The sequence below is a fragment of the Phodopus roborovskii genome, unplaced genomic scaffold (genome assembly GCF_943737965.1).
Source record: "Phodopus roborovskii unplaced genomic scaffold, PHOROB, whole genome shotgun sequence".
Taxonomy (NCBI): Eukaryota; Metazoa; Chordata; class Mammalia; order Rodentia; family Cricetidae; genus Phodopus; species Phodopus roborovskii.
The window spans coordinates 6872106-6886182 of record NW_026126682.1 but is presented as its reverse complement, the minus strand read 5'-3'; the positions used below and the strand labels follow the sequence as shown (position 1 = coordinate 6886182).

The 14077-nt window shown below is 41.6% G+C and overlaps 1 protein-coding gene across 1 annotated transcript; it reads right to left on the bottom strand.

Annotated features, from left to right (window-relative positions):
* Positions 1-4155: 4155 nt before the first annotated feature.
* Positions 4156-10133, bottom strand: Cldn12 (claudin 12). The gene is made up of 2 exons (XM_051174590.1): positions 10012-10133; positions 4156-7557 (listed from the first exon to the last, which is right to left on the bottom strand). The coding sequence occupies exon 2, from the start codon at positions 7526-7528 to the stop codon at positions 6794-6796; it is 735 nt and encodes a 244-aa protein (XP_051030547.1). The 5' UTR covers positions 7529-7557; positions 10012-10133; the 3' UTR covers positions 4156-6793.
* Between the last annotated feature and the right edge of the window lie 3944 nt (positions 10134-14077).

Sequence of the window (14077 nt, the reverse complement as noted above, 5' to 3'; positions counted from 1 at the left end):
ACTCCCACAAACTTTGTGACATCATTGCACTAGGATGATCTTGCAGGCAGGACAGCAATGCAGATCAAAGGGTTTGTGTCTGTTTCTCCTTTGGTAGCCTGCAGAGTAACTGTACAAAAGATACTAGAACATAGGGATGAAGGTTCTATATAAGCAACAGCTCAATTTCTCTGTGTACAACCAGTTATATAGGTGTTATCTTCAGTAACGGGGCCTTTCAGTCAGTTTGTGGAGAGTAACCTATAGTCTTAGAAACAGCCTTCGTTGTTTATAGGGTTCCCATGGAACCCTTTTGGCCAACTATTTAATGAGATGTAACCTAATCCTGGTTTGGAAGCTTCATTTGGTGACAAGAGATGGTCATTTGGGGCTCTCTGATTAGTATCATTTGGTGTTTTTTCACTTAGGTCACCTTCATATATGTATAGATTTTAGGAAGCTTCCACTGTATTAGCTTTCAATACTACCCATCAAATGGCCTTTAAATTTTAGTGGTCTCTCCCTGTATTCCCTCCCTCATTCTCCTCTTCCCTCCCCCTCTTCATTTGATCCTCCTATTCCAGTTTGCCCATCCCCATTCCATTCATTGATACTATTTATTCTTCTTCCCTTACCTAAGGATATCTGCTCTGCTCCATCCTGCCCCACCCACTCTGTTAAACAAGCTACAGAATCACAACTAATATCCACAAATAATAAATGCCATATTTGTCTTTCTGGGTCTAGATTACCTCACTCAGGATGATTTTTCTGTTCTATTTCCATACATTTACCTGCAACTTTCATGATTTCATTTTATTGTTTGCTTTTTCAAGACAGGGTTTCTCTGTGTAGCTCTGGCTGCCCTGGAACTCACTTTGTAGAACAGTTTGGCCTCAAACCCAGAGATCCACCTGCCTCTGCCTCCTGAGTGCTGGGACTAAAGGCATGCACCAATGGCTGAATAAAACTCCATTGTGTAAATTTACATTTTCTTTATTCAGTCATCTGTTGAGGGACATCTAGGTTGTTTCCAATTTTTTACAATTTTGAATAGAACAGCAACAAACATGGTTGAGCAAATGTCTCCATGGTAGGATAAAGCATCTTTTGTGTATTATGTTCAAGCATGGTATAGCTAGATCTTAAGATAGATTTCCATCCTCTAGAGGAACTGCTATATTGATTTCCATTGTGGCTGTACAAGTGTGCAGTCCTACCAGCAATGGATGAATGTTCCCTTTAATCTACATGCTTGCCAGTATGAGATGTCATTTTGTTTGTTTGTTTGTTTTGTTGTTGTTCTTAGGCATTCTAATGGAAATAAGATAAAATTTCAAAGTAGTTTTGATTTGCATTTCCCTGATGACTGAGGTATTGAACATTCAAGTGTTTTTCAGAGATACTTGCTTGGAAATATTCATTGCTGCTATATTCACAATAGGTAGGAAGTAGGAACAACCTAAAAATCCTTGAACTGTGATTCCACAATGCTTAGGAAGCTTGTCTGGTCCTCATGTGACAAATTCCCCAAAGACCGTTCCAGTAAAGTTAGGGAAACGCATAGTGTTTGGCATTGCCATTATTAATGCTTGTGTCTTTCATTGTTAATTTCTTTGGCAGTCTGAATACTTCTAAAATAGATTTCCAAGGCCATCTGTCAAAACCAAAACACATATTTCAACATAGAAAAACAGGCTGCCAGACTCTTGACATGTAACTGATGATGGCTGGCGGGGCTTTTACAAGAAAACCCAAAAACAAGGGCAGAACAACTTTGTTCTTTGCTATCTAAATTTGAAATAACTTCAAATTCCTTGACTTGTTTCTTATTGGCTAGCTCTATCTTAATTATTAACCCATTTCTATGTATTTCCATGTAGTCTTACCGAGAGCAGAGGAATGACGGTTCTGTTCTCTCCAGACTCTCCATCTTGACCCTCCTTACTACTTCCTCTTTCCTCCTTGTCTCCTAGTCCCTCCTATCTAGCTTTCCTATTGGCCAACAGTGCTTTATTCATTAAACAGTATGAGAAACATATACGGAATGACATCTCCCATCAATGTTTCTGCTTCCTTCTCCACAGCCTTGGCTTACAACTAATGGCCCAAGTTTTTATCGTAGAAATGCTAGTCAACTCAACTGCTCATACGTTTTAGAATGAACTACTTCCCTCTTGCAGCTGTGAAGAGCCATGGTACTTTCTTAAATGAGTGACACAGATGGCTAGGTTAAAAATGTTTTAAAAATAGGAATTGTTTACCGATCCTGTAATGGCACAGTATAGCTGACCACAAACATGGTTGTGAGGGGATGGCTGCTATAGTGCTGAGTAGAGACAAGCTATTCTTACATCATTCTGTTGCTTGTGTACAGGATAAGTTGTTAGTAGGGGTGGAGCTAGAGTAGTCATGGAGGACGGAACACCTTTTAAGAGGTTCTTCAGATGGTTCCTTCATCAGGCAACAAAGCTTTACAACTCCCAGCATTGGCTATGATTCCAAATTTCCTTATTAACGAGTTTGATACTCAGCGATTTCACCTCTTCTGGACAGGAACATGCTGGGAAATGTGCAATAACCAGCTGTCATCACTGACTTGCAGTATTTGGTAATTTCAGAGGCACAAATGCTCCTACTGTGACCAATTTCAAGCTACCAGCCTGTCACTTGTCAATGTACTGGTAAAGCAATGTGTACAGTTGGTTCTCAGGGACCACTACCTGGCACCAGCAGCCCACTGCTACCTTTGAGCTCTTAAAGGAGCAACCAAAAGTCTGGTGTGGTGGTACCCCTTATCCCCCAACACCAGGGAGGCAGAGGTAGGTAGGGCTCTGTGAGTTCAAGATCAGCCTGGTTTGTATAGTCTGAGCTGACAAAGGGCAAGGTGAGCCTTCCAGGCACCTGCCTACCCCAGAGGAGGGCTGCCAGGTCTTGTGGCAGCCTTTTGGCTTTTCCACTTCACAAGATTATTTTCTATAAATGCAGGCAAGAAAAAACATATTTCAGGAGCTGGACTGGAGGCTCAGCAGTTAAGAACACTGATTGTTTTCCAGAGAACCCTTGTTGGATTTCCAGCATCCATGTGGCAGCTCACAACTGTCTGTAGTTCCAGTTCCAGGGGATCTGACATCTTCTGACTTCTGAAGGCTCCAGGCATGCAAATAGTTAACAGGCAAGATATTCACATACATAAAAATAAAAAAACAAAGTACCAGGGAAGAACCCCTTTTAAAGATGCTGGTGGCCTATCGATTTACTTATCAAATGTTTTTCTTCTATACCTTTTTTCAACTGTAAGAAGTGATGTCTGTTGTCATTTCCATCAGTGTGATTGCACAGTTTATTATGCTCAGTGTGCTACAAGCCCCTTACTATTATTCATTTCAATGCTCTGGGTTTCAGATTTGGCTAGTGGATGCTCCCTGAGTTGGCTACCGTGAAACTGAATGCACTTTCATGGCTCTCAGAGCATTTTCTTTCTTATGGCAGGTGTGCTGAGTCCATTTTGCATTTTTTTTTTTTTGCCTCAGCACCAAAATAGCTGTTTTTCAAGAGGCTCTATGCATATCTTCATAATGGATGCAAATGATGTATGTCCTTACTCTGGGTAAAATTCAGATATCTGATTTGGTTAGCAAAAAAAAAAAAAAAAAAAAAAAAAAAGATTCTCTAGCATTTGATCACTTACAGCACTACAGCAAAGCTGGATTAGTACAAATTAGTATCATTAGCTGGGATGCTCAATTTGAAGCTGCTTCTGATTTCTGGTGTAACATATGGTGTTGCCACCAAAGAGTCCACAATAAACCCCTGGCTTTCAGTGGGGAGCTCATGTCTGAAATGGTTCCAGATGGCTGTAATTTCAACATAAAAGCTCATCATAGGCTTTAAAAAGTTAGATATTTTCCTGAAACCCTTTCCCTTTGGGGAATGATGCTCCTACCTAAATACTTTGGATTCCCAATCACCAGCCTACACACAGAAGTTCACTGGTGAAGAAAATTCTGCCAACAACTTTATTCAGGGAACAGAGGATGACTGCTTGTATGGCAGTGGCTCCCTAGCTGAGATCCCAGTCCACAGTCTTTAGGAGTACCTTATTTTCACTGACATATACTTGGAAAACATTGCTCAATATATTACCTTAAAGCTGAGAAAAGAACAGAGACAAACTTGTAAAAATACATCTTTTAATAAACACAAGGCAGCACATCACACCCACTGAGGTTTTTAACTTGTGGTTTATAGCACATACTATCCATTATAGGGCATATATACAAGCAGAGTGGATTTATTCTTCTCTGAAGCTGGAGAACATAAATCTGGTGAAACATCTCACATTTGAGGTTGTCTGCCAAGCTGGCTCCTTAGGAGGCCTTTAAAATTAACAGCTTTTAAACAACAAAAGAAAAGAAGTTATCCACCCCATCTCAATAATAGCCCCAGGAGTGCTCAAGTGACTCAACAGAGTATAAATGCATGCTTTCCTTTGATGGCTTTTAAAAATAGCTATTTATGTCAATTCTGGAATGCTAAAAAGATAATACAGAAACAGCTGTTTCTCTTCCTGAGTGAATTCATAATAAATACTATTTGGAGGCTACAGATGATGATGCCAAAAGACTCTCCTAAGAAAGCTTAACATTTGTAGTTACAACCCTGTGTGCCGCAAACTGTCTCGTATTCTCATTGCTGAGGCTGCTTGCTTGCTTACTTGCTTCCTTTTTCTCCTTTTTGATTTTTTTTTGAGACAGGGTCTCACTGTCTAGCTCAGACTGGCTTGGAACTTACTATGGAGTCCAGGATGTCCAGAGAGATACACCTGCCTCTGCCTCCCAAGTACTAGGATTAGCATCAAAAGCCACCACATCTGACCCTAGTTTTAACTCTATTTTATACTAAAACCAAAGGATGGGGGAATTCTTGAACCTTTTGAACAAAAGTTTAGTGAGAGAAAAACTAAGATTAATTAACAAAGGGAAAAAACTAATATTAATCTCAAAATTCCAGCTGCCTTTATCTTGGAATGATCAACACTCAGCTTTATCTATGAATGAGAAGAACCAGAGGGGGAAAAGATTATAAGCTATAATTTAAAAAACCATAAATGTGCATGCTTTGGATGGACAGCATTTAAAAATTATACAATTGGATTTACTTGCCTACATAAAGTAATGATGGACTTAGGGGAAAGTACTACATATCTCTCTCTATAGAAACACTGGGATTAGGAAAAGAGGAATCATGAACTGTTTATCATAAAATCAGCCGCTTGTAAAAATCTATAATATACCACAATCTTTACAAACATAATGCTAGTACATGGAGATTATAGCAATTAATGAGCAGCTCAAACCCCTAAGAGTTAAAATCCAACAGCTCTCAATGTCAAAGTGTTTCATCCACTTGAAAGCACATCAGAGGAGACATTTTAAAAATGTCTCTCTTTAGTGTATCACTTTAATTTCAGAGGTAGAAAGGGTACAATTTCATCTCTCTCCCATCTTGCCCATTCTCATGATCTGAAACTGTTCCTACAGCTTAGAAACTATGAGAGGAAACCTAACTCAAGTGACTTTCTAGTGTCCAGGATATTTGCTGCTGGAGTACCATAGGCTGTCTGTGTCAGGAAGACATGTTTCAGCTGGACTATCTTCCTGGATCAATGCTTGACAGGTTTTCCTAGTTGTTAGCTATCACTCTGATGTGTATTAGATCAAAATTTCTACCCAGATGTAGCTACATTCTCAAGTGTTAGGCAGAGATAAACACCAAAGGACAAGCAGGCAGTGGTGAAGCAGGAACTGAACAGTCAAGTGGGTACCATTCACATCACTCACTACTGAAACAGCAGCCACCAAATGAATCTTCTGTGCCATCACTGACAACTTGGCTTTACAACGACAACTTGACTTTAACATCCTTGCATTTATTTGTCTTAGCCACTAAGCTAGTACAGGGCATGGCTACCTGGAAAGGATTTCTTGCTCCAGATGAAGCAACAACCTGTCACTTGGCACATTTTAACTCCAACACTATAATCAGTAACTAAAAATTATGGTGTGCTAGATACAGATGGGCAGATCTGTAACCGGTGCTCAGAAGGCAGACAGGAGAATGGCGGAAAGTTGGAGGGCAGCCTGATCTACAGAGTGAATTCTAGGCCAGTTAGGGATACACAGCAAGAACCTGTCTGAAGACCAGAAGAAGTTAAATGTTAACCATATTTAAATGCTAGCCTTACTCTGACATTATTTAAAATGCATTATTTAAAATTGTACTTTTCACTGACATGAGGTAGAAGATAGTAATCTTCAGTAAACTGATGCCCAGTCAATTAGTGTCAAGAGAGAACAAAATTATACCCTCAAGCTGGCAGAGTTCTGGAGGCAAACTGCAATCCTTATCTGACTGAAGTTTCTTGTATTTGAAACTGCTCTTTTCAGTTGAAGTCATCAGAGACAATACAGGATTTGAAATATCGGTAAGGATCAAACACAACAGCATTGACTATGCTGCTTTCATCACCTCAACTGCTACACAGGTCAGTCCACACACTTCATCAGACATCTACAAGGAGGCTAAAGACCCTTCTAGTATTAGAAGCAGGATAAAAGGAATGTTTCACATTTAGAAGAATGTAATATATATCTCAGAAAATCTAGCAGCATTTCATTCTACCAAAATATACAAATTTGGCTCCACTGACTAGTCAAGAACAAAGGAAAAATGTATACAGGTCCATAAAGGCTCTTTACGCAGGGGACTGTGTGGCTATGGCACATAGTTTTAACAATTAATTATATCTCTGTTAAGTGCTATGTGAAACTACTGGGATGTCAATTTCAATGGCAGAGAGGCGGGAACGTGATGAATAGGGCTGTGAGTAAGTGTGCATACTGGGAGGGTGAGAGTACAGTGGTTGCCAGAAAGGAGAGGACAAAGATTTGCATGCACAATACCAGATGAACAGAAGAAGAGCGGTCATAAACAGACCCCCTGAGCTAGCAATGGTGACGAACACTGCGTAGTCAAAGGTAAAGACTGGCTCAAACTTCTTGTTGAGATGAGTGTTATAAAAGATGGCCCAGATGGATGGAGAGAGGCTCACAGTGCCTGCCAGGAAAAACAGGAGTCCAGCCACCAGGTGGCAGCCTGCACTATTGACCAGACACTTGGCCAGTTTGATGTTAGGCACTGAAGACTTGAAGGCTGTGTTACACATTCCAATCAGGCAGAGCAGCAAGGCACCCATTGCGATGAGGATGCTGAGCGGCAGGGCAAACTGGAGGACACGTAGGTCCAGCTGGTCAACTGATAAGTACCAAGTACGGTCGTACATCAGGCAGTCACTGCTTCCATCGTACCGGGCACACTTTACCCACAGGCCTGTGTAAATAGTCAGGTTCTTCTCGTTTCTGTTGAATGTGAGCAGTCGTAATTTCCTCCAGTTGGGAAGCAGAGTCCCCGCGAAGAGGCCTGCTACAGAGGCAATACCACACAGGAAAGAGAGGACTGTGGCTGCGTGGACATCTCGGCAGCCCATGGCAGGTAGGCTTGGGCAGTATGGTCAAACTGGGGGTGACACACAGAGAGCAAATCAGACAGAGTAGAGAGCACAGCTGCCACCAACCAGCGGCACATTCTCTACTGAAATGACAGTACAGAGAGCACTTCTGAAGAGCTTGCTCGCTCATGCCTATAATCCTAGCACTTCTGAGGCAGGAGGACTACAGTAAGTCTGAGGCCAGCATGCTCTCTACAGTGAGTCCTAAACAAGATCCCACCCCACCCCTAGCCCTCCCAAAAGAAAGAAAGAAAAGAAAAAGATGGAAACACTACTTTCCTCCCTGTACAACATGAATGTACATCAACATACATGTCCCAGATCAGGTGCACACACATACACTTTGTCATCACTGTGTCACTCAGCAACTAAAATATTTAGCCATCATCATTTTTCTTCACAATTAACTAGAGCAGCATCACACCTAAAGTTCTTGGTTAATATTCATTCAACATACATATATGGATCACTTTCTGTATCAGGTGTATAATGAAAAAGGAGACCTTAAACACAAAAAAATTCAAATTATAGCAAGGACTAGAGCATTCAATAACTGATAGCTGGCTACAAGCGCTACAAATTGAGCATAAGTGCTCAAGCCAATGTAAAGTGAGACTCAGGCAGCAGATGAGTAAATGGTCTGAAAAGGTACAGAGAAAGCATGGCAGGACAGCAGGCTGTTAGGAGCTGACTGACAGACGTTCTTTGAGCCTTATTCCTAATCTGCAAAACGGGTAAGAAAGCAGTGCCCCCGTGATGCAAAGTGCTCATGTAAGGTCAAGTGCTTAGAAAACTGATGCCACGTGTGAAGTCGCTGTTTGGGATGAACACTCAGTGACTGCCTTTGTGCTTGTCCAGTGCTCAGTACTTGGCACACCACAGCGGTTTAAGCAATACTTACTGAATGAATGCTAAATGTGGAAAAAGCAAACTCACCTCACTGCTGTAATTTTGGCACACCAGGATTACTGGAGGTGAAATGGGCTCGTCTCCAGTGAAATCAGACAAATAGGAGAACAAGAGCCCTCGGGTTTCTGCTTACCTACCGTGTGGCTGATTCAGTCTGGTCCAAGTGCTTTTCAGGACAATCTCTAGCACTTGGTGGTTATACAACTATTAATGTTTGTGGACAATAAATGCAGACTCTGAAAGTAGAACACCTACCTCTGCTAATGCTATTATAACAAACAACAGCAAGGGGGCCTTTCTCTCAATGTATTTTCTTTTGTACCATCAACTATTTAAACCAGTATCTGATTCAGTTTTTTTTTTTAAAGAGTTTGCAATGCGCCTCAGAGCACCACTCTTGCACAAGGCAAGAGATCAGACAACTTTCAGGGCTACATTACTTCTGTTGCTGTTCTAAGCAAGGAAGGGGCGAAGTTGAGAGTGACTTTTACTTTGATTCACTATCATGAGGTTCACAGAATCCATCACCTTTCCCAGAAACAAGTATTCTCTACCGAGATGGCACAGAAACATTCCCAGGAAGTGAGAATCAGAAAGATAACCATGGCAAAATACTAAGAAACTAGGTTACAAAGTTGTATAAATTAAGAATAGTTTCCCTCATAAAAATTCTATGCCTGTGTACTCAAATAATAATACAACATTTAGTGTACATAATATTTAGTATACATAAAATGGCCTTGAATTAGATTTTCAAAGTAAACAAGGGTAGTTCTAACTTTTCCCACAACTTGTTATGTTGCCTTCTGTCAATATCAGAAGTTGTAACCCTTCCAGAATATTTTCAGAATAAAATGACAAATTACAGTTTAGCTTTCATGCAAAAAAAAAAAAAAAAAAAAAAAAAAAAAAAAAAATCCACCTCTCTTACTTAATTTTAGCAACAAAGAATCAACAGAGTTGAGAATGCTTGCATTGAGGAATGCTTAATGATGCCAAGCTCCAGAATTCTGTTCCAGTTGTGTGTGTGAGGATTTTTTTGTTTTTTGGACCTGTTTCCTCACATATGCTGGGCCACTTGTATAGTGCCTGCCATACAATCATTCTAGGGTTATATGAATGAGTAATGGGCCCTGTACCAAGACCTTACAAAGCAGTTCACAAATGTGGGCTAGATAAAGAAATGGCTATGACTGAAAAGTCACTGGTTCAGTAAGTATCTGTAGTGTGTGACACATGGAAAATACCCCAAAAGGACATGAAGATCATTGGCTAGTGTGCTAATAAAAATATGCTGCTTCATGCAAACTCAAAATACCGATGGCTACTCAACTGTATAATTACTATGGATTAAATGATCATTGTTATATATTAAGCAACATAAGCCAGTAAACAATTTATTAAAAAGTTATTGCCCCAGGTTAGATAAAGACTACGCAATGAGGTTATTCCTGTTTCTTTTAAAGCTTCAAGACTCCTTCAGCTAATTCTCTCAAACTTTGAACTCAATCACAATTTCATTCTTGCTTCCAGAGATGGGGACAGATACTTACAAATTCAAAGTAGTTAGCTATCTCCAAACAGTGTCCTGTCCCACCGATTCCTGCAACCCAAAGGCAATGCGGAACAGGATCAATGTATTAGCTTTATTATTAATACTTTCCTGTGATCCTTCGCTAACAGACAAACAATATTAATGAACATGGACAGACCGACATTCATTTCAGCACTGAGAGTATTTAACTACACCTTGCTTCAAATCAAGTGAGTTCTGCATCGGTTCTCTGAACTGGCTACGGTGCTACAACAAAGACTTAACAGTTTTATACAAAGATACCATGAAATGTGTTTCAGAAGGAGAATACCAGTACTCTCAAATCTTTAGGCTCAACCCCGCGCTGAAAGTAATGTTCACCATCTCACTTTTCTTTGGTCATCTCACGTTTTATCCTGTTACTAACTCTACCCATCTATAATTTGATGTCTCATTCCACTCCAAGATAACATTTTATAGGGTGATGGGGAAAGGATATATTTACTTTTAAAATTAAAAAATACTGCTGTCTTCCACATTAGGACTTGTTCAAATGTGAGAAGGTAAACAGATTTCTATTCTTGTGCTATGTCAATCAGCTCTATATCCAGAAAACTTTTGAGATGCAAATGTGTCACTTCATTCCTTTGCACTCAGTAGCTTCCCACTTCCTGAATAATAAAGACTCTAAAGGCCTCGAACCTCCCACAGTGCGTACCATCCGCTTTTAGCTTTTACCCCAGCTCACAGTTCTTTATGTACCACTCTCACCTTATACACCTCAAGGTCTATGTAATCACTCTAAATTTCCTACTTTTTAATTTCATTAAGAGCTTGGTCACGTGCTAATCTTCCAAAACTTCTTTTTAAGATTTATATTCCATGTGTGTGGACGTTCTGCCTGCATGTATGCATACCCACCACATAGCATGCACAACAGTGTCTGAGAAGGTCAGAAGAGGGGATCAGATCCTTTGAAACTCAAGTTACAGATTGTTGTGAATCACATGTCGATGCCAGCAACCAAACCAGGTCCTCTGGAAGCGCAGCAAGTGCTCTAAACTGCTAAGCCAGCTCTCCAACCTTCTAAGAGCTTTCTTATCCCAGCCTATTCTTGTTAACTGATATCCAGTCATCTGCTGGGGAGACCTACCTAACCATCTCCCTTTCTGCTCAATGGTCTTCCCCCATCCCTGGCTGCATGATGGGAACAGCACTGTTGTGCTTTTTCTTTGGTAGCAGATAGCACTCTTTTACTCTCTCTTCAACAGCAATGACAATGCCCATGACTCCTTTTTTCCCCACTGTTCTTTCCCAACAGACTGAATTTCAGGCCAGAGATCCCTGCTTTGTTCATTGTGCTTACTACTGGTACACAGGAGGGGCTCTATGACTTGCTGTCCATACTTATCTAGCTGGGATACAGAGAAAACGATAAATTTGGTTTAGTGCAAGTTCCAGTCATTTCATTTGGGACAAGTCACCACATCCTGTTCCTGGAAACACTCAGGCTGTTTCTAGATGGAGTGCTTGTTTTCTGCTCCTTAGGGGCCAAAAGTCTCTCTAATTTTGTAAAAGGAAAAACAAAAATGTTTATCTAGCAATAATGACAGATTTGGTTTTGGAGTGGCCACTGACCAAATCAAATACTCTGTTCCAAAACAGCCATTTCCTATCCTGTGCCAAAATGGCTTTCAGAGAAGAACATTTGGTACACAAATGTTATCAATGATATCATTTTGAATAAAAAAAATATTTTCAAAGGCTATTTTCTCTGGCTTTGAAAGAGTTCAAAGAAGGCTGATACAGAAATAGTGGCTAAGAGTTTTAGGAGTTCACGAACCCATTATAATCTTTTCAGTGGCAATTCCAAGGAATCACTTCAAAAGAATGTATGTCTCACAGCCACTAAATTAATCCTTGATGTTAACACTGGTCATCCCTTCTATCTATAATTTGGGTTTTCTTGGAAACCGTAATCATCAATCACTTTATGAAATGGTCCTGTACTGTTATTTTGTTTAAGAAAAGCACTGAGTCAGAAGATAAAGGGAAAAATTACATAACCAAAGGACACTTACCTTTTAGTGTACCTGATCCTTCAAAACCAGCTTATCCGACTTAGATGAAACAGGTGCACAGCTGCACATAAAGTAGAGATAATCTGAGCCTACTGAAACAGGAAATGCTCCAAATTATTACAGCACTTCTCTAAAAAAAAACAAAACAAAAAAATCCCTGTATTTTAATTCATATAGAAGTAGAAAAGTTAGTAATCATATAAACGTAATAAAATGCTATGGCAAAACAGGCAGGCAATAAGCTTTTCAATAACAGTTTAAGGTTGGTTTAGCTCAGTGCTAGGATGCTCTCCCATCATGTAGAAGGCCCTAGGTCCAAACACCAGCACCACTAAAAAGGAAACAAAACAACACTGATGATCTATCCTCATATTCACTGTCAAGCTAAGAGCCCCAAAAGAAAAATAACTCTTACTCGGTGATTTCAAAATTCAGGATAATTAAGGCTAAAAATAAAAATTACTTCACTGGTTAGAAACTATGAAAAAAATTAATGGATTTTTTTTTCAAGGTCCAATGCATGGCTATCATGAAATAATGAGAATGTTAAAAACACTATACAGTCGTCTTGGAATTAAAAGCAATCCACTGTTTTCTAAAATGCTTTAAAAGTGGCACTCACAATAAAACCAGACAGAAGTGATCCGCATTGTTCATCCTAAAGTTTGCAACCAGAATGTTCGTGTTAGTTTATACCGTATGCTATCTCCCCTGGCTCAACCTGCCATCTCAAGATGCTTCCCTGTGTCGAAACAGGAGTGACTTCCTCTTTAAATAATATCTAACTCAAACAGGTAGGATGAGTGAAAACTCATAAACGCCTGCGCGCTTCCTGGATTGAGGCACTCATTACTGGTGCTATTACAGTTAATTATGCAGGATGTGGTCTGTGTGCTGATTTTGGTCAAGGTTCCTCACCTCACATCTATGATCATTGAGCTGATGCCAGGCATGATCAGAAGGGCTCATTTCACAATCTCTAACACCATTAGGACCCCCGGGTGACCTTTTCCAGTGAGATCACCTAGTGTGGCAGTTCTGTGATGTGGAGCCTGGCCCTTTTTCAGCACAGAGGGGGGGGGTGCAGCAAAGCCAGCTCGCCCGCCCCACCCGCCCCCCTCTCTCTTCCCCTCCCCTCCCCGCGCTGGAACTGCGTCCTCAGGAGAACCCGAGCGGCCGAGCACGGAAAGGGGCGGCTGCGCACAGCCAATGGGAGGAGGCGGCCGCGCGCTCCCCCAGCCCACCCTGCGGAGCAGGGGACAGCGGGCAGGTCAGCGTTACACAACCCGCCGCATCGGCTGCTCCTTCAAAAATAGCAACTGCCAGCCCGCGCCGCACGCCGCCGCCCACCCGCTCCCAGCCCTCGGCTTCCCAGCAACGAGCTCCACACGTCCATACTCCTCTGGAGGCAGGGAAAAGCTTCAACGCTCTACCAAATACCCCCTCAGCCGGTTTCCACAGCCACACGTGTGGGCAACGTTTGAAAGGCCGGCTCGCCGCCACTTGGCCGTTTCACGCACACCCTCAGCAACTTGCAAAAGACTCCGAAACGGGAGCGTTCCTGACCACACCTACCGGCTCCTCACGACCCCAGCAGCCAGCTCTCCCACTCGGAGCAGACTCTCGCCCCGTCTCCCTCCGCGGCCGCGGAAGTGCGTCCCGGCGAAGCCGCCCCAGAGGCTTCAGGGAGCCAGTCAGGCTCTCCCCGGGCCCTGCTCAAGAAGACCTTGGCTGCGCGGAACTACAGTTCCCAGGATCCACCGGGCCACAGGCCACCTCCTGCGACCACCTCCTCCTTCCGGGTCCCGCCCCCTCGCTTCCTTTGCACCGCTATGGAATTGGTTTAAAATGCAGTCACGCACACGCATGAGACACGAAATTGAGACTCGTTTGAGTACTCAATCAAATGTTGTCCATTAAATGCAAAATAATATCCACACAGGTTGACAGCTTACTTTTGTAGTTATCTAACAATAGGCAAAAGATAATCTACCACAGATAGCA

Excerpts from the sequence above, each read along its gene's own strand:
- Cldn12 (XM_051174590.1), bottom strand. The coding sequence starts at position 7,528 with ATGGGCTGCCGAGATGTCCACGCAGCCACAGTCCTCTCTTTCCTGTGT.